The sequence below is a fragment of the Fukomys damarensis genome, unplaced genomic scaffold, assembly GCF_012274545.1.
Source record: "Fukomys damarensis isolate Sample0158 unplaced genomic scaffold, DMR_v1.0_HiC HiC_scaffold_11, whole genome shotgun sequence".
Taxonomy (NCBI): Eukaryota; Metazoa; Chordata; class Mammalia; order Rodentia; family Bathyergidae; genus Fukomys; species Fukomys damarensis.
Genome location: NW_022900923.1, coordinates 19,703,394 through 19,729,653, shown reverse-complemented (window position 1 = coordinate 19,729,653; position 26,260 = coordinate 19,703,394). Strand labels below are relative to the sequence as shown.

At 40.7% G+C, this 26,260-nt stretch overlaps 1 protein-coding gene across 3 annotated transcripts in view; it reads left to right on the top strand.

The window, feature by feature from the left end:
- The window catches only part of Astn1 (astrotactin 1), a 325,481-nt gene that overhangs the window by 226,386 nt on the left and 72,835 nt on the right, over nucleotides 1-26,260 (top strand). For all 3 annotated transcript variants that reach the window (XM_033762107.1, XM_019208353.1, XM_010630211.1), the window contains exons 14-16: nucleotides 403-530; nucleotides 6,867-6,971; nucleotides 8,775-8,963. In XM_033762107.1, the coding sequence (XP_033617998.1) occupies nucleotides 403-530; nucleotides 6,867-6,971; nucleotides 8,775-8,963 (422 nt within the window). The remainder of the gene's footprint in view (nucleotides 1-402; nucleotides 531-6,866; nucleotides 6,972-8,774; nucleotides 8,964-26,260) is intronic.

Below are 26,260 nucleotides of genomic sequence, written 5' to 3'. Positions count from 1 at the left end.
ACAGGACACTTTAAAAATATTTTCCCTTGTAGCTTGGGAACTAGTTTGCCAGATAGGAAGTGCATGTCATAACTAACCTTGTGGTGGCCGGAGTGTACACTGCAGTCTAAATCAGACTACGTCCACCTCTCACTGAAAGGTGGCCAGCGATGGGAGGGAGAGAAGGACACTTTCTCCCCTTTCAGTAGATTTTTCAGCTGTTTTGTTTCTTTTTCTCTCCCAGCCTTCTCCCTGCCTCCCTTACACGTGTCTTATTCCCGATTTGTATATTAAATGGGGATGAGGGCGAGGTGAGCTATGTGGTCCAGAGAGAATTTCCCATTACGTGCTGAAATATAGATCACCCACCAAGGAGTGGGGAGCGTATGGACACTCAGGAATGGAAGTTTCTCCTGTTTCTAGGCAAAGCAACTTTGCTCGTGGCTTAGACCAGCAGCTGCCAGATGGTCTTGTGGTGGCCACTGTCCCCCTGGAGAATCAGTGCCTGGAGGAAATCACAGAGCCCACCCCAGACCCCGACTTCCTCACTGGTGAGTGTGCCCACAGAAATGGGCAGCTCTGTATGGTTTCATAAAATCAAAATGCTTGACATTGCTTACTTTATTTTCTAAACCAGTGATTTCTTTGATACATGATAAATGTTCAGTTATAAAACTGAACATTATCAGGCTTATTTGTCAGTATAATTGTCAATATTGTCATATAATTCCTTGCAGAATTGTTGTAATAATGTGTTTCCTTGCTAGTTGCGCAGAGCTGCTTTAAAAACAAAGAGATAATAATGTAAGAGTGCAGAGCTTGTGATGGGGTTAGAGGAAGCAACCAGGTCATAGTAGCAGAGAGATTGCTACTGTCCCCTCCCTCAGTAGCCATAATGGCTTGCTTGGGAAATATTAACAGAGCCATGTGAGGGAAGAGAAGATGGTTAAGTTTTGTTGAGGTTCCATGTCACTGAAAAACTACCTGGCCTCTGTTTAATGACCCACCGGGACATCTCTCCCACATTTTACAACTCCGGTTACCAGGCTAAAAGAGCACACACAAAAACTGTGGACGCTACCTGAAGCTTTCCAGGAGAAGTGAGTGAAGAGACGTGAGAAACATCAGAAGAACACATTTGAATTTCTATCTTTGGAAATAAAGATAAGATCCAAACTTGGTCTTCATCCAAAACAGAAACTTCTCTCTCCCCTGTGCCCTGATATCTCTCCTGATGTGACTTATTGGAGAGAACAAGACAATGAAAAGGAAAAATAGGAGGATAACTAGATGGGAACTTTTATTTTTAATGATACTGAGGCAGTGAAATATAAAATTCCTAAAGGTGGAGAGGAAACTCTTCCTGACCAGGCTACTTTTCTAGGCAGCCTTTGTATTTAACCTATTTTGATGTAGAAGGGCTACCAGTAGGGTTAAGAGTACTGTATAGATTTCCTTTGATGTAAGCAAGGAATGAAGCTTATTTTTAAAGCCCAAAATGACTAGAGGGATTAGTTAAGGGGATGGTTGTCAAAATTTCTTCCACCTTATGTCTCTAATTTGGGCAACATTTTGACTGTAAGTTTCCCAGAGATAGAGTGAATCTCGTATCATGTCATAGTCTATATTATTATAGGTTACAATTCCTCTAACCCTACAAGCATGGAGACTTTTAGAGCTAAAGTGATCTTTAGGATCTTCTATATCAGCTTTTCCAAGCATAGTTTATGTTTTGTTTTTCAGAATAAACCAGAGTTCCATTCTAAATGAGTTCTATCTTCAAATCAGCAATTTAATACCACCTCAGCTTTAGAAAAAGATCCAAGAAGCCTGTAGGAAATAAATCCCTTTCACTTTATTTAACCCTGCAATTCTCAAACCTATTTAACAAGAGAATCCTTTTTAAACATAGCATCTATTTCCATCTGGCAGACTTATTAGTTAAAGAACACACTGGAAAATACTGACTGAATGTGTGTCTTCCCTTGCTTTAGCAAAATAATAGTTGAGAACTCCAAGCTTCACAGGCCCCTTTGTTGTTACAGGTTGTATGAAAATAAACAAAAAAAAGCCAACAAAATGAGGACAGGCAATGGCTATTTATTCTGAGCTGGCTATAGCAAGGGACACAATGGTCACCACTTATGACTTGGCAAAGAATCCACCGCAGGCTGAAGAGTGGGAAAAGCTTCATTTGGAAATTAGAGGTTTCAAATGTGATCGGGAGGCTGTTGACAGGGGGGAGCTGGAGTGGGTGTCCTATGCCATTGATGGGAATACACATTTGGCTTTCTTTGCTTGGACCTAGAAAATGAGAATGAAAACTAGAGAAATTGTCAGTTATTAATAAAGACCTGGTTGTTTGGATTCAGTGGCTACAATGGTTATTGTTTGGCTTCAGCTCTGTTTGTTAGAAGTAGAGGTCTGACTTCCTGCAAGTCTGACTGGTGGATAGATAGTACGCTGGGCAGCACCCTGAGCTAGTGGCTACGGATCACAGGTCAGAGTTCTGCTTTTATACATGTCTTGCTTTGTCCATTTGTATATTCAGTCTTACATTTGATAAAAAGAAGGTAGTCCAGTGATTGACTAGGGAGGCAAAGGAGGCTTCTAGCCACACTCTTAGGTCTGTTTGGTGCTATAGGCACTAAATCTATTTGAAGATTAGAGCCCTGAGCTCTTTGAAACTTCTCAAGTCCATTCAAAGAAAGCACTGAGCTTTGGAGTTAGATATACCTCAGGCATTACAAATCAAATAACACAAGAAAACTCGTTCTCTTTTCTTCTTTATTTCCTTTCCCTCCCTTCCTCTCTTCTTTTTTTTCTTCCCTCCCTCCCTCCCTTCCTTCCCTTCCTCCTCCCATTGAAGATTGCAGAGATCTGTGCAGTAATTCTTTTCTGAAACATAGGTAGAAAAAATATGGTCTTTCTCAAGAAAACAGAATCTGAGATATTTTGTTTGGAAAAAAAAAACAACAGAGAGAACCATTTGGCAGAAATGTGTCTCAAAATGATGATCAAAATAAAATGAAATAAAAACTGAACCTGACTGTAAGTCAAGGGCATACTGAGCATCATATGACTCAGCTAGAAAATGTATACTCTAAAATATCCCTTTTTTAACTAATGGAAATATTATCTGCAAGTAGGCACAGAAAAAAAAGACATTTCCTAAGCATTAACAGTTACATAACTGTTTCCCTGACTATAGTGTAATCTAAGTGCATCCAGTAGAATTGTTGTTTAGGAGCTAAGTAATGCAGTTCAGTTGTTAGGCTCATCCTAAGTAGATCTGGGGCACTGTCATTCCTACCCCTGTGCCTATGCCTTTATTTTTTCTTCGGTCTGTTGTTCTGGACTGAAGCCTACGAAGTTATAACAAAAGCATCAGCTAAGAGATGCGAAGTTTACACAGTTCCACAGGACAAGAAAGAGCTGAGGAGGAGACGCAGGGAGAGGTGGATGACCACACCGAGGCCATGCATGTGCAGAATGCTTCATTTTTTTTCTCAGATCAACTTTGTGTCTTTATTCTGTGCTCCTACCTACCTATAAAGTCAGCAGAATGAATATCATCCCCTCCTTTCAGATATGAAAACTGAAACAAACGAGTTGACTAACCCAAAGTCATATAGCTGGTGGGAATCACAGCTTTGAAAAGCAAACAAGTCATCGTCTCAGAGAGGCAGTTCGCTTTATAGATGAAATAACTGGGAATCAAAAACAAATCCACCTTGAGACCAAAATGTTAAGTGAAATCAGTCAGACACACAAGCTTAAACACCGAGAAGCCCACATTATAAAGAGCAGATGATAGGAAGCAGGGAGAAGGACCTTTCTCAAGTGGGAAGGGGATCAAGAGATGGAGGGAGTGTGGAAAGGGGAGGGAAGTGTGATGAAAAAGGGATTAAGATGTGTTACGTACAGGTACCAACTCCACACAGGTAATGTAAGCATTATGTATGCAGAACGTACCTATTAAAAACAATCAAACGATATTCCCTACCACAGAGCCAGTGAAAGGGTGCTTGGGTTGTGAGAACAAGAGGTTATGGGAATCAGAGTGACTCTAATCTGAAACTACCTTCTGTGGCAACACAGCTGCCCTGGGACTCTGGCCTCTTAGTTTCTGTCCTGCTTCTTTTTTCTACAAAACAATTCAATTAAAAGGAACTTTCAACTTTGAAAACAGGCATTTATTAGACTTGCTATATTTAATACATTGGCTTTTTGAAATAGCAAAGCTCTGATGTGCTGACAAGATTAGAGAGCAGATCTGCATATCGTGCACATTTTACATGGTAATGACATGCACCTTTTAGGTATACGGCTGAAGTCTGACACTTGCAAAGTCAGAATTTCATATGTATGCTTTTGACATTAATGTATAGGTTAAAAGCCAAGGTATGTAGTGGTATGACTGTCACTTAGAAGCTTAATGCTTTGAAAGAGGAATATGTGAAAGAAAAGAAAGTATTGCAAACTTTCTTTAGTTTTAGATACCTTATCTTTGATTACCTAAGATAAAATTTAAGCCGTTGACTCATTAAGCACCTTTCTTGACCTTTTCTCTTTTTCTTTACCAATAATTATTCCCATATGATTCACACAGAAATGGAAATTTGGTAATTACTCACCTAATTTGATCACAGTTGACAAGCGCCTAATTAATCCTGCCTACTCCTCATTCAAGTTAAGTATTAAATTAGTTGATTTTGCTTAAAGGAAGCTTGGGTCAAAATGGCAGAATAATTCACCATATATTTTTATAATTATATATATATATATATATAATTGCCATTGTATTTGTACACATATGCACTATATGTTGTATATTATATATATAAACCTACTATATAGTCATTATAAAGGGGAGGGAAGTGTGATGAAAAAGGGATTAAGATGTGTTACGTACAGGTACCAACTCCACACAGGTAATGTAAGCATTATGTATGCAGAACGTACCTATTAAAAACAATCAAACGATATTCCCTACCACAGAGCCAGTGAAAGGGTGCTTGGGTTGTGAGAACAAGAGGTTATGGGAATCAGAGTGACTCTAATCTGAAACTACCTTCTGTGGCAACACAGCTGCCCTGGGACTCTGGCCTCTTAGTTTCTGTCCTGCTTCTTTTTTCTACAAAACAATTCAATTAAAAGGAACTTTCAACTTTGAAAACAGGCATTTATTAGACTTGCTATATTTAATACATTGGCTTTTTGAAATAGCAAAGCTCTGATGTGCTGACAAGATTAGAGAGCAGATCTGCATATCGTGCACATTTTACATGGTAATGACATGCACCTTTTAGGTATACGGCTGAAGTCTGACACTTGCAAAGTCAGAATTTCATATGTATGCTTTTGACATTAATGTATAGGTTAAAAGCCAAGGTATGTAGTGGTATGACTGTCACTTAGAAGCTTAATGCTTTGAAAGAGGAATATGTGAAAGAAAAGAAAGTATTGCAAACTTTCTTTAGTTTTAGATACCTTATCTTTGATTACCTAAGATAAAATTTAAGCCGTTGACTCATTAAGCACCTTTCTTGACCTTTTCTCTTTTTCTTTACCAATAATTATTCCCATATGATTCACACAGAAATGGAAATTTGGTAATTACTCACCTAATTTGATCACAGTTGACAAGCGCCTAATTAATCCTGCCTACTCCTCATTCAAGTTAAGTATTAAATTAGTTGATTTTGCTTAAAGGAAGCTTGGGTCAAAATGGCAGAATAATTCACCATATATTTTTATAATTATATATATATATATATATAATTGCCATTGTATTTGTACACATATGCACTATATGTTGTATATTATATATATAAACCTACTATATAGTCATTATATTTGTGTGTGTATATATATATATATATTCACAAATACACACACACACACACACACACACACATATATCCCAATAAGTTACACATATAGCAAATACTAGGCCTAGAAATGAAGCTAAAATTGTTTTCCTAAATTTAGCAAGGAAATTTTTAAATTTCCTGTGGCCTAATTGTTTTGTTTCCACAGCATTTTCTATTTACAGTAATGGCTAGAATTCAAACAGGGTGATACTCTTTCTCTAGGACTCTCGAAGAAGAGCCACCCATTAATAACATCTGTAGAAGACTCCAGGAAGTGTTTATTGGGAGTTGCCTGGACAACTAGTTTAGATTCTCAGAGGCCCCGTTTTCCCATCAGGAAAAGGGACACCACAAGTGCCTGTGAGGTTGCCTGGCACATGGACGACACTTGATATTTGGCCAACCCTGCCTTCTAAAATGATTCAGCCACCCTGACACTGTCCCTTCTGGTAAAGAAGAAATAAGCTTTATCAGCTTCAGAGTAAGGAAAACTTAAATACCAAACACAAATCAGTTAAATGAGACAGAAAAATCAATGTTATCAGATACGTGAGATGTGTCAATTCTGCAACTATTAAAGAGAGTAAAAATCTGGTGTGTTACAGTAAACCTGGACTTAGATATAAATTTATTCTGAGAACCTTACACTAGCATGAGTAAGGGGCTCAGACACTTCTGGAACCTCATCCCGGCCTACCTCGTTTTTTAGGGACCTTATATATAAACACCCTCTCTGAGGAGCAGAATACTCATTTATAAAATGCGAATAATAACAATGCTCTCACCAGGAGCAAAAAGCTCAACATATGCAAAGCACTTAGCAAAATGCCTGGCACAGAGTAAATGTTCAATTAATGATAGCTGTTGTTACTATGATCCTGGAAATTCATCAAAGAACAATTTGTCATTTTCTCACAATTATAACCTTTAACATGATTAAGTTTGGTCATGTTTTTTGACTTGGGAATCATGAATCAATCCATCCACTGACCCTGTGTCCTCTCTCCCCAGGAATGGTGAACTTCAGTGAAGTGTCTGGATACCCCGTGCTGCAGCACTGGAAGGTGCAGTCCGTGATGTACCACATCAAACTCAGCCAGGCAACTGTCTCTCAGGGTGAGCAGTGTCAGGAACCCTCCACCCCTGCCAAGGGCTTGGGATTCCTTCCCCAGGGAAGAGCCTTTCCCAGTGTGGAAGATGTAGCTAACTCCATGGGGTACAGGACTTATGCACTCAGATTCCTCTTAAGGAAAATGGCACTTAAGAGTAGGATCCTTTTCTATGTACAGATTAAACTGCAAGTATTATCTTGAATTGTAGAAGAGAGCATGGGCAAGGCTGGAGCCAATAACATCTGTAAGAGGTTCCAGGAGGTGTTTATTGAGAGATGATTAAGATATGGAGTAATAGGGAATTATATCTATAACTATATAGTAATATATCTGTATGGAAAACAGTAGTATTTACATAGCAACATACACACACAAAGATAAATAAATATATGCATATTATTCCTAGCAAGTTAAGGAGTATTGTGTTCTAAACTTACTACTCGGAGTCTTGGGTCAGCAACCAGGAGATGGAATCTTAGGGAAATCAGGAGAAGGGGCTGGGGATTTAGCTCAGTGGTTCTGTTGCCTTCCTTGCAAGGACAAGGTCCTGAGTTCGATCCCTGATACAAAAAAGGGAGGGATAACAGGAGAAAGATAAATGGAAGATGAAAACCAGAGGGTTATGACCAGATGTGAGACATATACACATAGGGTCAATAGAGAAAGATAATGCATTAAGGATATCAAACTTATCTATAGGGCACAAAAGGATTCAGAACTTTTTCTTATTGATTCAAAAGAGTTGTTGGCAAGAAGGTATTGGGATGAGGCCAGGACTAGGCCAACTCTGGAGGTATAGAATTTCTAGAAGGAACCAAGCTGCTCTTCATTCTGGGAAAATATGGGAATAGAAGCTCTACACCACTCAAATACTCAGATGAGGTTGGAAATTTCTGTTGCTCCAGGCCCCTCAAGGTCACATACCCATGTGACAAGTGCTGTGACTTTGGCACTTGAGGTCTCATGCTGGGGCTAGACACCACCAGTCCTAGTAGGATCCAAGTGTGAAGAAGGAAACAGGGCTGTATAGAGCTGTCCTGATACAGAAGGTGTCAGCTTTGTAAAACTCCCCATAGGCTATCTTCCTTATGAGTACAATTCTCCTAAAGAGAAACAGAAAGCCCAGGAGAGCTGGCTGTGGAAGGCAGCGGTGAAGTAAATAAGGTCTTTCTTCCATTTTAATTTCCTAATCCTTTTACTTTTGATTTTCTTAAATAAGATATAAGCAATATACTCAAGACTTGTCTTAACTTTCTTTTTCCATTATCTTTCCATTGCCCATTTCTGTGTATAAAAGCAGCATTTTGCAAACTTTTTTGGCCATTGCCCATTGTTAGAATACATTTTTATGTCGTGACCTTGGGCATACGCACAGCCCCCCATCCATGCAACACAGGTTTCATGAAACAGTACCTCACCTTATGATGTGAAATGTTCTCTGCTGGTATTTGTGTTCCTATTTTAGACCGCACTCTTCTCTTTCTTTGAAAACATGCTATTATTTGAACTGACTAAATTGATTTAATGTCATGACCTGTGGTTAGAGGGGGGGAAAACAGATTTACCTTTGGAGTGTGGGAGTGGAGATTTGGCAATGTGCTTGCTTAATTTGCACAAAGTTAATACAAAACCAACTGGCTTGAAAAGATTGGATTTGGTTAGCTGGCAATACTCATCCGATATCCTTAGCCAGCTGTCCATCATCTCCGTGAGTCTCACGTTGACACTTATGCCTGAACTGACTGGGAACCCATACACTCACATTGCGAGCCTTCACTCTCACTCTTGGGTGACAATTCCTCCGTAGCTTTCAGCCATGCTCTGCATTCCCTGGATGGGGCGACATCACGTGCAGACTTTGTGGCCTTGTTGGAGCAGTTTGGCAACCATTACATCCAGGAAGCTATCTATGGCTTTGAAGAATCCTGTTCTATCTGGTACCCAAACAAGCAAGTCCAGCGGCGACTCTGGATGGAATATGAAGATATCAGTAAAGGTGAGTGGTACAATCAGCCCCAAATTCTACACTCCATGCAGCTAACAGCTGCTCGTGCGCTATCCATATGGTCAAGCTCAAGAAGTCCTTATGGAAAGGACTGGTTCACACTTCTGTCCTCTACAACCTCAGCACATTGCTCTGTAACACTGAGTGGTAAACCCTGTCTCACTTCACTCTGTCCTATCTCAGTTTTCCTGCTGACCTGTGTTATAAGGAAGTTTCTATTAGTCCATGGTTACGTAACTCTGCATGAGAGACTCATAAATAAATCTGTGTCCATCATATTAACTAACAAAGTCCAAGTGAATATGAAGAAATTGGAATTTTAAAATCTTCTGCATGTCCTCTTGGTAGAGTAAGACTACTGGCCATTATATCTGTAGTTTGATCAACCATGGCTGCTTCACAGTTGTCATTCATGGGACTTCCCCTGAGGTTATATGTGTGGTATTCTGACAAGGCCAAATTACACAATGTGTGAGTTGCTAAGGGGCAGGAGATGAATTAGCACAATGAAATTCAGGAAATGAATCATCTTGAGACTCAATATCAAAGGTTCCACTCAGACAAGAGACACTGCTGTCAGTTGTACTTCTCTAAGAGGGGCAGATACCCCAGTGGCTAAGATGCTTTTGGTTCTGTGAGTCTCATGCTTTGCCTTGCTCAAGAGGTACAAAGGAGTGATAGCCTCTCTCCTGGTTGACCCCCATTTCACAGGAGCAAAAGTTATGTTTTTAGGCTACAACTGCAACAAGCATTTCCCCCCAAGCTTGATTCTTCTAAATTCAAAGACATACTCATAGGTTTCTGGTAAACCTTCAAACTTTATAATCTTAACATTGTTCTGATTCCAGTTTGCCAAAAGAGCAATGTAATGTAAGTAAATGTCGGTGAAACCAGTTTCAGATGGTGATGCTTTCTGACATTTTCATGCCAGAGCCTGTGGACTGAACTAAAACTGAATCTTCCACTGTTTTTGTTTGACAGTGGTTCAGGGATTGCCAGAGCCTGGGATTTCTGGAAAAAGAAAGTTTGATATTACTCAGAGCTCCTAGTTCTACACCTCACTCTCTCCCAAACATTGTCTATCCCTAGGGTCAAGAAAAGTGGGGCATAAGGTCGAGGCCGTAGACAAGTTTTCTGCCTGGTCTCATTGTCAATGGTCTTGACATCATGCTTCATTTCCCTTGATCTCAAGCTTCTCCTTGTCGCGTGGGAGCTAGTTTCGCCAGAATCCCACCGCTGACTTGACTTCTTGGAGGGACATGATTCATATAACCCTTTGCTTGTTATTGATCTTAAAAAGATACAAAAGCATTGTAATATGTTTACTTTGGCTCTATCTGACTAATGAAAACTGAGAGATGAAGTCCGTTGACCTTATTTACAACTTCCTAGTCCTGAGCCTCAGCTCTAAGTAATGAGGTTTATCTTTCTTGTTAGTTGGTTCAAAACAAAAGGTTCTTTTAAATATTTTTCTTCTAAGTACCAATTTTCTTTTATTTGAAACCCTGGGTGAGGGCCAGAATGATAAGCTCTTTAGAAAAAGAAGGAAGTTCTGCTGTCCTGCACTCTGAGAGTTCTGGTTCAAAATGGGACTTTGTACCCTTGGGTGACAAGTGTCCCGAGAGGGCTGTATCTGCCATGACGTGCAAGTGACACTTCTTCCAGCAAGAGTCTTTCAATTATATTTTCTTCCCAGCTCTCACTTTAGAATCCTTCTCGCAAAAAATATATATATATATTTTTTTACTGTTCTTTACCTCTGTACCTATGACCAGTTACCTAAAATTGCTTGGAGATTGAGTCGGAAAAGGAATTTGTCATTGTGAAATGAGATGGCAAAGGCGCGAAACTTAGAGGTTGGAAACCTAAAATAGGTCAAATGATTTTACTGTATTCAATTACCTAGACTTCATGTTATGGCCTCCGTCATCCTTCAGCTCTGATAGCTTATGGAGTCTTATTAACACACTTTTAGATAAGAAACATTGCCAGGGCAGGCACTTGGGATAAAGAGTACCTTCTTCTGTGTTATGCAGTTTTTTGTTGTTGTAAAATAATAATAATAATAATAATAACAGCCCTGAGATAATTGGCTTTTAAAAAGGGAAGGTTTAGTTTGGCTAATGGTTCTGAACATTGCAGTCCATGGTAGGTTGGCCTTTGCTTTTGGGCCCCTGGCAAGGCAGCATTTCTTTTCAGAGATCATGTGGTAGAGCAGAGATGCTCACTTCATGGTGGCTGGGAAGCAAAGAGAAAGACAAGAGGCAGCTGGTGTCTACGTCATGTCAAGTCTTATATGGTTCGAAGACCCTTGGAGGGAGAAAGGTAGGGGATGAAGCAAAGACAAAGAAACGTAAAAAGCTCAGGCCGGGTGGAGCCTTTGCATGGGCACACTCGTGATTACAAACCTTCCTACTGGGCTCTACCTCATAAGGCTCTACCGCCTCCCCAAGGAGCCGTGGGATGGAAACCAAGCCTTTCACTCATTAGCTTTTGGGGGATACTTCTCCAAACCACAGCATGTTCTTTCTACAATGTCTCAAAATCCTTAAGGTTAAAGTCCATTCAAAGTCAACCTTAAACCTCCACAGCCTAACACAGAGACAGGCACATGGGAAGCACTCAGCGGTTATTTGCTGCTGTTGCTCTTGTTGTCAGTGATGGTAGTGGCGTTGGCAGTAAAAGTCTTCTGAAGTGGTGACTTCTGTCTCGGTTTCATTGTAGACACGTCGCATGCTTTGGTTATGCCTGATTGATGAAAACTCAGAGATGAATGTATTTGACCAGATCTCTAGAAGGCAGCCTTCCATTCCACAAGCACTTATTTGTCATAACTGTGCTATGTGCTTCAGGGTTTAGTATCACCTGTCTCTAGATTACCCCGAGGAAAGACAGTGTAATATATATTTCTTCAGCCACCGAAGTATTTCTTCCCTAAGATGCAATTGTGTCTTCTTCAAAATATTTCACCTTCTAAAACAGCATAGTCTCATAAACGTGACCTTTTCAAACCACTATTTCCTGTTCCTGCATTACCACAAAATTTTTTTCTTGTGATTTATACTAGTGCATATTGGTAATACAGATTAATGGATTTCATTTTGGTATGCGCATAATATATGTTGATCATTTTCCCCTCTTGTCTTGCTTTCCCTCCTAGTTTTACATTTTTGGTGGGTTCCATTCATATAATATATTTTGATCTATCCATTTTCCACCATTGAATTTCTTTCAAATTTTTAAATTTTTATTTACATGTTTGCAGCACATAATGATTACATCATCATAGGAAGTTGGTACATGTGCAGGACACCTCTTAATTATTTTACTTCCCCTTCCTCTTCCATCTATTCTCACCTCTATCTCTTGGTCCCTTTCTGTAAGCAAAATATCTATCACTATGTTTCCTATTACTTGTTTTCTACTTTGCTCTTTACTTCATTTATACCTGGGATTTCTCTTCTGAAAGAAACCATGTGATATTTAAACTTGTACATTTGATTTATTCCACTCAATGTTATGGTCTCAAAGTGCATTTTTCTACAGATGACTCAGAAGAGTAGTTTATACATCTTTACTTCTTGAACTCCGCTTCACTCTTACAGTTATTGCTTTAAATTACTTCTTTTGCAGAAACAGCACTAGAGAAGGGAATAAAGGGCTTCATCAGAGGGTCACAGGTATCTATTCTGTGACCATTCTACCTTTGTTAACAGAATAATTAATCCCTCTTCACCAGTCCTCCCTCTTGAAAATTTCCTCTTCCTCTGGTGTCCTTAATGCTATCTTGTTCAGAATCTCTTCGTAAGTGTTTGCCCTTTATTTTTCCTTCTTTTTTGTCTTTATCTCTCTAAAGAAATGATTTACATTTATAAGAAGTGATTTAGAGCTTTCATTGTTAATGTGTCTTTCTTCTTCATGGTTGTTGACTGCTCCCTTTCTGTATCTACTTCAACCTGCAGATCTTATGCTCTCCTTTCCTCCAGGACTGAAAGTTTCTTTGCCCTTGAGTGTTTCAAATCTTTACTCGAATATTCTACAGGCACCTTCACCATCAACACTTCTTTTCTCTCCCCTGTATCTCCTAGTAGATTAATAAACTCCATGCATGGGTCAAAATGTAAAAGGAAAAGTATTCCAAGATGCTCTTCTCCATCCTCCACATAAACCATATCAAAGTCTTGCCTTTTTAAACACCTAAATAATTCCTCAACACATGTCTCCTCCTCTCCATTTCTTCCAGACTGAGTTTATAATATTAAATGATTCCAGACTGGGGAGAAAAGGGAAGGGGCAATAAAGAGGCAGGTCAATTAAATAACATTATAGTCAGATAGGAGAAGTAAATTCTGGTGTACGATGCTAGGGTAGAGCACATATAGTGAACAATAATGCATAGCATATCCCAAAATAGCTAAAAGCAACAGGTTTAAATATATTTACCATGAAGAAATGATACAACTTAAGGTGATGGATATGCTAATTACCTTGATTTGATTATTATGCAATGTATACATGAATAAAAACACCACATTGTACTTCATCAATATGTACAGTTATTATATGCCAATTAAAAAAACAATTAAAATAGCTTCTTCATATATCTCCTCTGCTTCTGTTTCCTGTCACTCTATTCCATTCTACAATTCACCATCTGCTACCTTTTTAAAATGCAATTTAACGGCGTCACTCCTCAGCTTGAAGCCCTCAGTAAATTCTTACTGCTTTCCCAGCAGGAGCAGCAGTACAGTGCTCCCTGTATCGGTTTCTTGTGACTGCTGTAACAAATTACCACAGACTTCCTGGATCAAAGCAAAATAAACGTATTCTTCTCAATTCTGGAGGCTGGAAGTCCCAGTGCATTTTCACTGGGCCAATGTCAGCCGGGCTTATTCCTTCGGGAGACTCGGGGTGAGAGCTCTGAGGGACACAGATTCTGCCTGAGTAGTAAGAGGAAATCGAGGTTCTTCACATGTCTGAGATTTGAAGAGTGTGATCCTCACTGTCACCAACCTTGTCCTTCATCTTACCTCTTTCCTATTCTGAAAGAACTACCTTGATTGTTAATCCTCCTACAAAGCTGTACTTGATGCGACAGACAGAGTTCTTTGCTGCCTGTCTGGAGCTCTTACGGGCCTTTATAAGTATTCTTTTTCAGCACTCCTTGCATTTCCTTGTATTGTCAGTTCCCTGTAGGACTGTCTTGCATAATAATAGTCATCATAGCACTTACTGTGCTTTTTTAATTTCAAAAGTTTATATAAATATTCAAAATGCCTGAAATATTATCAAATGGAAAACAAATCTTCCTGCTCTTCTTTCTCAGTAATCTAGTTTCACTCCACAGAAGCTACCAGACAGTGCTTGTCCATCAGCTTATTGTTTATCCACCTGGAGATATTCTATTTCTAGGCATTTGGCAATGAACAAGCAAGGTGTAGAAGATTAGGGTCTGGTCTTTAAAAAGCATAAATGCAAGTATTATTCATATACATACATATTCATGTATGCGAATATACATATTTACACATATTTAACCTTTCTCTGTATCTGCACACACATGTATAATGTATATAGAGAGAGACATGTATAAATAATCTCAAAATAACTTCATTTGTATATAAGACCAAATTATCTGTTCTTTCCCAGATTACAGGAAGGCATGAAGGACTTTTAATGTTTTCTACTGAAAATTTTTATATTCCTTTTTCCACAGCAAGTGTGAGCCACTTTTATAATAAGATTCTTTTAAGAGATTGAAAAATGTTTTCTGCAAAGTTTATGCTATTTTGAACAAAGATTTATAGAGTTAAAATAATAAAAGCAAAGCACACCATCGTATCTACGAAAGCTGAGCTTTGGACACAAGCCTAGGAGATGCACAGAGCAGTATGGCCACATCTTATTGTTATTTTCACACGTGTTATTATTTTCAATCTTCATCCCTGACACAGTACTTAGCATGTAATTAGCATCCACTGTTTTTTAAGGGAATGAGTCCTTTATATTTCCTTACTTCAGAAAAAACTTATAAAGAGTTAGAGATCTGCAGATTTCAGAGAAGAGATCAAGAAAAAGTGAGCCTTCCACAAATTAGACTTCTAGGAGTTTAGTTTTTAATCCTCTATTGGATGCCCTAAGCAGGGTACATCATCTTTCTTTCTTTTATTTACTTTTTTGTGCTCCATTCAGGAGTGGATTTCCTTAGATCTTTGTTCTCTTTCTTTTCCAATATCACTTTAATTGTTGCTTTAGATCTGACCTTGGCCAACGGTTTGCTTTGCCCTGCTTTTGTTGCCTATCAGCAAGGTCATCTGGGTTGCTGGACTACAATAAGCAAGACTTTCCTTTCTGCTGCAACTTCGAGAGTGCCATCCATGTCTTATCTGTTCAGTTGCCTCTGTTTTATGGTGAAAGCTTTCTCTGCCTCCAAGTTACAATGGAGGGTTTTCCTGAAAGGTGACCTCTAGGTGCAGACATCATCCGGGTTAAAATCAAAAGAAGGGAGCGAACCACCTACAGGTGTTGTATTTGCACCACACAGGGCTCACGTATGTTTCTCTACTTTGCTTTTTGTGTGGATATAGCTCAGGACAAACTCAGTTGGTCACTCTCCTAAGAGACTGAACAGACTTTGACTTGGCATAGACAAAAACACCAGCCGAATCAGCAATGAGCCTCTGATCCCAGTCTGTGAATGATGGTCAGCCGAGACCTGGTTGTGTGGATTTGAGTCTGGTACAACTCTTAGGCTTTGCTTGCAAAATTTTATCATATAGCTTAAAAATCTGATCAATGTAAGGATACAGTTTAAAGAAATCCAATGAAAAGTAACTATTTGAATTAGTATAGTATTTTATGTTTTACAACTCTTGGGTTGTAAACAAGTTCCAAAGAGTCTTTCTACAAACACCTATGACAACAAAGTTAACACTCAAGTATCAAAGCAATTGTGGCATATAGCTACTTTTTTCTAAATATAATTCATTTATTCAACAAACATTTGTTGAATGTCTGCTACATCCAAAGCCCTGAAGTGAAGAGAGAGAGGGGATTTAGAGAATTTAGCTGTCTGTGGCATTCATAGGTACAAAGGGGTGAGAGTGGGACCACCAAAGATAAGCCTGGCTGTGTGATAGGCAGTGTCTGTAACACACTTTATACTTCCCGAAACATATCATAGGTGTGAGGATTCAGTTTGACTCTCAAGTCCCTAGATTCTGATGCAATGAGTCCAGAGTAAACTAGATCTGTAGGTTGAAAGAGGAAGTTACTAGGAATAATGTTACCGAATAGTTATCATTGTTTGATCTCTTAATTTTGAGCTAGATACTTTGCTAAGCATGTTATATCCCTTTTCTTATTTAATCCTCTAACATCCATTAAGTCATACCCTGCCCATTTTATAGGTAAGAAAATTGCATATGGTCAAAAAGTAACCGAGTCAAGATTAAAAAAAAAAGGGTTTTACCTACTGACATATACCGGGGCTAGTTTCTTGCTGTGTTATTGACAATCACGTAAGAGTTCAAGGTGGGATCAACAAATACCTGAAGCCAGGACACTGGACTAAGGTGAATCCACCAGGAGCCAGATATCTACCGTGATTAGGCTTCATGGTTGATCCAATACCATTTGCTTTGGAATTTCTGGAATTTGGTTTACTGTTGTGGGCTTTGTTGGCCAAGATCCATGAAAACATTGTTGTTGGATAGTATCTGTTCTCCCATCCAGTGGTGCGTCTCACAATTCACTGTGCATGCATATCACGTAGAATTTTATTAAAATGAAGGTTCTTACTTAGTTAAATCTAGGTAGGGCCTGAGATTACACATCTGTAGCAAACTCCAAGATGATACGTAAGCTGTTAGTTCTAGGAACACATGCTATACACCTTTCTCAAAGATGGAGAGGAGAAGATTCTCTCATGCTTCCTTTTCATACCATCTGGTGTGTGAATTCCACACAGGAGCCATGACATGGTCGCCTTCAGGGTCGTGTTTTACTTCTGTCATCTCCACAGAGTGTGTCACAGACTGGAGGATTATCCTGTCTTGCTTTCACTTTGGACCAAGACTTTGCTCTGATTGAGTAGTTAATTGTTAGGTCTGCCTGCAGAAATTAGGTCATATGCAATATTGAACTACTGTCAACTCCCAATTATGGAAGGGAATTAGAAATACACTAACAACCAGAAGTAGCTCTACAGAACACTGTCTTCATCTTACTATCTCAAGAAAACTCTGTCTAGGTTGCTTGAAGCAGTATTCAAAAGTGATGCCATCTTTTTCCTCTAGAAACCAAAATTGCTACAGTTTCACATTTGATCTGAACTGCATTTTGGCTGATTGAAAAATTCTAGTAGTGATGTCAAAATCCCTTCCACGTAATCAAGAGCCTGACAGTAGTAACATATCATTCATGTGGCACAGCTTAGTGATTAATTATATCATATTCTGTATGAGTCTCAGCTATTCTAAATATGTAAGATTTGCTTTTACAACTTGACTTTTGCTTCCTAGGAATGGGTCTCTTCAGGCATTATTCACCATTTTCCAGACCTAAACATTCGCCCAAGCACTGGGCATGTGACAATGTACAGAATTTTTTCTACTCTTACATAGTTCATATCCTAATAGCAACCAAATATGAAGATAACTAATAAACAGAAGCAGTAATTTCAGATGGTGATAGATATTATGCGGCGTCTAAAACAAGTTGATGTGCTAGAGGTTGGCTGGAGGGTGGGGTCAGACTCATTGGGTAGGCAATGAGTGATGGGGCAGTTTTTGATCCAATATCTGGAACACAAGCAACTGACCAAGCAGATATCTTGGGTCAGAACAGGCAGAAAACACAAAGTCTTTACAGTTTTGTTCCTGAATTCCTATAACTCCTAGAATAATGTAGTGCATAAAGGAGGTATTTGCTAAGTATCAGATTGATAACCAACATGACTGAGGAGCAGAGAGAAGCCTGAGTTCTCTGATGGGAGAAAAAGAAAAGAAACTCTCCTTAGGGCCAAACTTGCTTTGTCTATTGGATTCAACAAGATTAAATGGGGCAATTTGTTTAGCCAATCTTCTTTTATCCAGCATGTAGCTCCTTGTGCCACTGGGTTGGCCATAGCGTTACACACAGTCAGAAGTAAGAAGCATGTAGCTAGAGGCTTAGTAGTACAAGGCATATATCCATCAGGCTTTTTATCTTGATTAAGTTCTGTGCTGTTGCATTCCACAACTAATTATCTCTGCAAAATTAGGTTGGGGGAAAATCACATAATGAAGGGTGTTGCAAGGGGAGATTCTACATCAGATATGAGGATCTGAACCTGACATCATCGGGCTTTCACACCTTTTGGGGTGACTGCCATGTATCTTCAGCAGTGTGATGCCCACCCAAGTCTAAGGCAGCGTATTGGGAGAAAGAGCACTGCATTGGGAACCAGGGGAATTGGCTTCTTTGTTGCAGCTGAGCTATTAGCCAGCCAGCTGACCTTGAGTAAATTACCTAACCCTCTTCAAAATAATTTTCTCATCTGTATAATAATGAACTTGAATTAAATTATACTTAGAGTTTCTTCTACTTCTAATGTTCTGTGACTCTATAAACTCAGAAAATGATTTCTATTTCTGATAACAGAATGCAACATTTAATAATGCCTGACTCAAGGCTAAATAGGTTAATTCAACTGATATTCCAGTGGAAGGAATTTAATGTAGTTGCTTGTAGCAAAGGTTTAGTGTCTGACAGAATTACATCAAGTTTGTATTAGATGAAGCTTTTGAGAACTTTACTTAATGGCTCAGAACCTCAGTTTCTATATCTGCAAAATGGGGCTACTGATACATTACAAGGCTGTTATGGGTTGAATTCAAGTATTATTCATAATGCACAGTGTCTAGATTCTACATTTGGTGCACTGAATCTCATATTTTTGCCATGACTTCCATTATTAGCATGATTTTCATGTAAGTTGCCATGCATCACCATATTTTTTGACAAAATAGCCACTTATAAAAATTTGAAAGGGATATCAGTAAAACTTACCCTCCCTCTCTTCACAGAAAAAAAAAAGCAGATATACTTTTCAAAAGTCACAGATACCCTAGCAACCAAGCTATTGGGACAGGAGTGTCCGACTTCCATTCCAAATGAGAGAGGTTGGAGAGGGACATGAAGATGAGCTCTTTGTATAGAAAACCCCTGGAGAAGTTTTCAGGTGCATAGCCTGGGTGTTACCCGCTTGCTTTTCAGTGCAAAGGAGCTACCAGGAGCAGCCTCAAGATGGAAGGACTCGGGCTAGTGACCATCCACACCGGCTTTCTCCTTTGCTAGGATCAAAGTCTGGCTGTATATTGGCATGGGCTGCATCCAGATCCTGGTTCCGCTTGTGTCCCAGAGGTGGAACTCCAGTCCTACTAACATCCCAGTTCAGACTTGTGTACATACTGGGGGCTGAGAGTTAACTTACAAATAATTTTTGCCAATTTTCCTAGATTTGTATACCTTCCTGATTTCAATGAATAATACTGCTTCAGAGGAAAACTTCTGTGTTCTCAATAAGGAGTTCAACAACTGTTCAAAAGTGGGTCCATGCCTACAAACTTCTGAATTTTTTCCCTACTCCTACCCCATGCCTTCTAATACATCGTGAGTCATTAACACCATGAATACTCTCTACCAAGCAGTGAGTGTGTTTTGAATGCATGACTGAGTGACTGCCATGTTTGTTTCTCTTCTTGCCTTTCCAAGGAAATGGCAGCACGTTGTCCAAGAAAGCGTCGCCCAGGGGAGGGAATGTAGCTCAGTGGTTCCATGCCTGCCTGGCAAGTGCAAGGTCCTGAGTTTGATACCTGGTACCAAAGAAAGAAAGAGCTCATCTCCCAAAATGCAGCTCTCCTCCCCGTCTGGCATCTCCTCCATTGCACCACAGGCGGCCTTGCTCCAACTGCAATCCTTCCTCTCAGAGCTTCGGGAGAGGAGTGGGTAGAGGTGGATGACGTCATAATGTCCCGTCCAGACATCCATTTGGCATTTAAACAGCAGACTAGGTATGAAAAACAAGGTGGGAAAAGAAGTTATTATGAGGAGCTGAGTAGATTCCTTTTCTTTTTGTGATTGTTATTCTAAGTTTCTGGCTACCAGTTATTGTTGTAGGATTCAACAAAAGTCTTTGTTTATTACCTTAATCGCTTTTCTTTCATAAAATTAATAGGGAGTTTTCCTTTGTGGGGGTCCAGGGAAATGCCTGAGGTATAATATGCAATTGGGTTTAAACAAAAATACAAGACATAAAAATACCTGACCTAAACCAATAAATAATTACTCCATTCCCCTAAGTTCTCATTTTACTTTATCACTAGCCATTTATAGACTGTTTCTAGCTTATATTCTTTTGTTGTCAGAGACTGGGTTTCCTTGAATCTCACAGAAGTTGATTCAGTTCATAGAAGATGTAAATTAAAAGGAAAAATTAAGAACATATAAGAAAGAAACTAATCTTAAGAAATCAAGTAATTGAACAGATAAGTAATTACCTTTTTAAAGAAGGGCAATGACCGTATTTTGAAAACTAGCCCCAATGGCCAGCTACTTTACAAAATGGAAGCCAGGGAACATACAGGTTGGAGTTTGGATGGAAGACACTTTGCATCCTAAAGCATTTTGGAGGGAAAGGATCTACTGGGCTGAATGGAACCATCCCTGGGACATGTGGATGTCTTTGAAGCTTTGTGAAGGATTGTTAGTAGACTTCTCAGGACCTGGTGTCAGCCCAGGGAGAACGGGCAGGGGACAGTGAAGGACAAGCCACACCTCATCCCCTGGGGCTCCAAGGGAGCCCTGTACTGTCCCCTTCTGTACTGTCACACTGTACTGTCTCCTTCTGACACATGGGGTGATAAAAAGAAGAAGACACATTTGATAAATCAGAGCCACACCACGCCTACACGTTTAATTTTAAAGAGGGAGAGTATTTCTTCCACTTAAAATTTAATACCAAAAGATCCTTCAGTTTTGAGTAATTGCAAAACCAAGCAAGTTAAAAAAGACCTTTAAAATACTTTTCTTTTGCTGATCTAAAAAAAAAGGCAAGATAGAAAAAAAAAAAAAGAAAGGTAGAAAGAATCATTTCTCTGGCTCAATTTCTCAATAAATCTGCCACTTAAAGTATGTGCTTTGTAGGTGAAATGTGAGTGCCATTGGCAGGGGAAAACAGCGTAATAGGGTAAACCAACAGCCTGTGCTCCCTTGACATTTTTCTCTTTCATTGGGGTTTTTCTTTAGGCAGGTTTACTCCACAGAGGGAGATTATAAAGTCACTCGCTGTATGTGTGCCTCCATTCCCTGTCCCCGGACTGCCATGGTCCCTCTTGTCAGTTTAGTACAAGCCTAGGCCATGACTGTGGTAATTGGTTCTATAGATATTGATGTGTTTGGTCGTTTCCACTCCATGTCTTTTTATCCCATTTGTTTTGCATCTTCCCTTAGAGAGCCGGGACTCTGTCCCATTGCCTTGCAGCTTCCCTTAGGTATCGCCATAGATTCTGCTCCCACTGGGTTCACACTGGATATCGACAGCAGTAATGTAGGTGAGGATGATCAGAAAATGTCTGCTCTGAATATTTTCACAAGGTTGGGTAGCAAGAAGCAGTGTGATTCTTTCAAACCTTCCACAATATCTTTCCTCAAGGGTAAACAGTATGGTGGCACCTGTATACGTTGTGTATTCTTCCTTCATTGGCTGGCAGAAGTCCTTAAGGATCCATAGATGAACAAAAAAGCACAAGGAAAGCAGAGAGAGCCTCTCTTATAATCCAATCATCTCTTCTCTTTAAATATTTTTTATTAGTCATTCAGCAAATAGTTCCTGAGTGTCTAGCTTGTGTGAGCATGGGGCATGCGCAGACATGATCCCTGCTCTGGCTGGATGCACACGGAATAGAGACAAATAAGGAGCAGACAACAGATTATGGATTTTGAGTGGGCCAGGAGCATAGGGTGCTGTGAGGGGGAAACAGAGGCAGCAGCCCCCATGGAGAAAGTGGTCAGGAGGGCCCAGCTGGCAGCACAAACAACAAGCTGTGCAGGAGGAGCTGGAGGAGAGGCCCCACAGGAGGAGAAGTGGCCAGTGCAAAGGTCCTGAGGTGGGACACGGGGGCCTGGCTGGAGGCTGGAAATGCTGGCCACACAGAGCCACAGAGCCTCCAGCTAAGACACCGGCTTGGAGGCCACCAGAGGAACATGCCAGTCGCATGTTATGTCCTTGGATCACTCTGTACTGAGTAGGAAATGGCTTCTGGGGAGCCATGATGACAAAGGACATCAGTGAGAACCTTAAATCTGGGCAGTGGGCACGGTGAGCAGAATAGAGATCTAAGTTTGTGTACAGGATAGAAAGAATTGGTGATGGCATGGGTCTGGGGAAGGAAGGAGCAAGGGAAGAGGAACCTAAGACAATTCCTGCATGTTGGCCTGAATGACTGATTATTCAAAAGTGCCATTTGCTAATTTGATGGGAGAAACAGGTTGGACGAGGGTGAAGAATAAAGAACTTCATGTTGACCTTTCCATTTTGAGCTGTTAGGGAGACTTCCTAGTTGAGATGTTAAACAGACCACTGGGGATGCAGTGGAAGTTTGGAACTTCTACTAACTCTCAATTTGGAACTTAGAGCTGGAGACTCCAGAATTCACCTCTCATCTAGAGCCTAGGATGAATAAACTCACCTGGGGAGGGAAACAGAGAAGCAGGCAAAGGACCAAACCTGGAGCTTCTCCCAGTGAGGGGTCAGTTGAAGGAAGCAGGTGGGTAGCAAAGAGTTCTGTGTAGGAGCTAGGAGACAGGAAGATCACCAAAGAGGTGAGCAACTGTGACTTGTCCTACCAGGAGGACACCGTAGCCTCACTTAGAGGATGGTAAAGTATTCTAACTGCAGAAGCCCTCAGAAAGAATTAGTGGAAATATATATATGCAGGAATTTCCAGTTGTTAGCCCTTTTTACATGCACTGCATTTCTTACCACCTTGCAGAGTGAGAAGGTGAGTTACCTATGAAGGAGGGTGCTATTTGCCGAAGGGTCTGCGTAGTTGTGCTCATTCACAGTGCCACTGCTTTGTGTTGTGATACCATCAAGAGCCCCTTGCAACGCAGAGCTCCATCCCTTGAGGTGCATCCAGGGTGTGTATTATCCCAGATTCTAGAAAGTCTGGCAAAACCATTTCCCATGCAGGAAAACTGCCCACTGGCCAGTGTCCTTGCACTAGGGCCCTCTCTTTCTTTTCACCAACACTCCAGCATCCCATCTCCAGAGGGGAGGAACTGCATCCTACAACATCAAGGTACAGAACTGAAACTGGGACCGAGGTCTTCACGATTCATCCTCCCTTTTCCTTTGTTTCTACTTCCACTGCCAACCACCTGGGTTCCAAAAGCTTGTCCAGTGCTTGGGCACATCCTTTTCCCATTTGGATCTGCGTGCAAGGCTGCCCCAGGACAAGCACTCACACCCAGGAGAATGCCAGATCCGACATGACCACCATTTAAGAGTTGCACTATTGCTAGGTGGTATTCACAGGATAAGGAACAAGTGAAAATCCTTGCTCTGTCCAATTCTCACCTTGCCATCTACCCCAGCACAGTTTCTTTCCAGCATTTCTCACCTTGCCATCTACCCCAGCACAGTTTCTTTCCAGCAATACCTGTTGCTAAGTGTGGATACAGCACTAGGCCCTGTGTGAAGTGCTGGGGATTCGTGGATGAACAGGTGCCAAGCTCTAGACTTAAGGCATTCATGAAATACCTGGGAAGTGTCCACAATAAACTAGGAATTACAATAAAAAGCCATACAGCTATACAGTCCTTGACAAGAAGCTTCCTGATCCAGAGGCAGAAATTAAGAAAACATTCCAGGAAGGAGTGTCGCCTGGGTTGAATGGCAGAGAGGTGGAAACATCAGGGACCTGTGGAACCAGGAGTGCGAGGGAGCACAGTCCACCTGGGGCTTACTGTGGACATGAGGTAAAGGGAGCTGGAGAGAAGGGCAGGTTGCAAGAATCAGCTGGCCATGGCCTCTTGTCTGATTTTATCTTCAAGTAGTTTGAGAGTTACTACAGGATTTCAGTGGAAAAAGCATGTCATGATGTGCTTTAGAAACTTACATCTAACAAGAGCTTAGGGGATGATGGGGAGATGGGAAAATTTGAAAGAGGTTCACCAATCTGGACAGTTTTGCAGCGGACCTGATGGGAACTGACAAGGGTCTAGATGATGGGAGAAGCAATGTCAAGGGGAGGATGGCTGTGACAGTGATTTGGGCAATCTCTTCTGGAGGTGGGACTGGATGGCGAGGGCCAGGCTGTGGTGAGCTGTGGCGGCAACGTCCCAAGGAAATCTCCTGGGGAGACATAACTGGAAAACTTGCACAGGCTCTGCAAAACCTCCTTAGTGATAGCACTGTAAGATGGGAGAGACCTTTCACCCAGACATGAGATTGGCAGAGGTGGATGTCCACCTGGCATAATTACTGAATTTGTGACAGTCCAACTTGCTCCTGTGTGCTAAAAAAGGCTTAGGCGTGCCCATGGCAACCAATATATCTCCATGGGTGTCTTTCTTAGGCTCCTGAGCTATGGGCACACCTTCCTGCGGTGCAATGGAGTGATGAGGGATCAACACCCAATCACCTATATATACCCTTAACTCACAAGTCACCTATGCTTGAGCAATATCTCAAGCAGAAGCACATCTTAGTTATTTTTCTCACAAGGGAGACAAAATACCCAATGCTCAAAGTTAAAGGAGGAAGGATTTATTCCAGCTCACAATTTGCAGAGGTTTCAGTCCTTAATCAGCTGGTTCCAAGGTACGGCAGCATGGGAGAGGAGCACAGCAGAAGGCAGAAAGGGGCAAAGCAGTAGCAGTAGCCTTCCTTCCTTCTCTTCCTTTATCTTCCATCCATGCAGTAAATCTTTCTACTGCTGCCCCTCCCACCCAGGGTCAGTCCTCTTTTATCCACACCCTTAATCCCAACATCACACCCTTAATCCACATTTACACAGCCCAATCCAGTCACCTTCAAAACTCCCCACCTATGACCACATGAAGTTTTGAGGATACATCTAGATGCCTGTACAATGCACAAGAAAACATCTTGATTCCAGCCCAGGTTATTCTAATGCATCCTTTGAGCCCTGGCCAGACCCAATCATCTGGTTTAGCACAGGTCCTAGGGTCAGAAGCTGACTCTTAGTGAGCTCTGGTTTTCAGACACAGGTCACTGCATCCACTGTGTTAAAAATCTCTGGTTTTTCCGATGAAAGCTGCCTGAGTGAAGATAAATCAGCTATGGAAAAGACTGAGAATGGGTGAGGGAAGATTTGGGTTTGTAAAATGTCCTAATGCTTCCCTGTAGTAGCTAGCACTCATGTTTGATTTTTGCCATTCAGGACATATGTTTCCTTGTTATCTTTTAATTGGATTTTATTCTAAATTTAACACCAAACCATTCTTGGTGGTAGCAACTCTGAGCATTAGCCTGGTACATGTCAATTCTAGGGACATATGAGATACAGGACCTCATCCCGCCCTCCTTCTCCTCCCCACATCACACCAGCCTGCATTAAGAAGCAGGAGATTGCTCACTGTGCCCTTCTCTGCCTGTATGGTCATGTTTATAGATGTCAGATTCTAGAGAACAAAGGGAGAGAAGTCCGAATGATACCACCAGAAGCTATGTAAAAAGGGCAGGTTAATGCCAGTAGATTTGAAGCTGGTATCAGCAGGCACATGGTGCATAAAAGTCCTGCATCTCAGGAAAGGACTTCAGAAATTATTGAAGACAACTCAAAGAAATCCAGTAATCAGATATTCTGGACTCAGGAAAGTCTGATTTTTGAAGTTCTTGTACATCTATCTATGAGGTAGAACAAAGTATTATATGAAGGGGAGAGGATTTGGCAGTTAGATATTAAATAGCTGCATGACTTTAAACACAAACTAAAGCTACTGATTTTTAGTATCCTCAATTGCAAAATGGGTTAATGAGAATAGTGAAAGAACTCAGGATTGTGAGCATGGTAGAACAATTGGCCCGGAGTAAGTGCTCAGGAATGTCTCTTGTGGCATTTCCCAGAGACTGGCTAACACACCAATCCGACAAGGTGTTCTGCAAGCAGTGGGTTTATTTCCAATTGATCTTTGACCAACGTTGCATGCTGTATTTTCTCCTTGGAAATTTGTAGTAAATAGGATCTTAAAGGCTTTACAGAGATTTATAAGAGACCTAC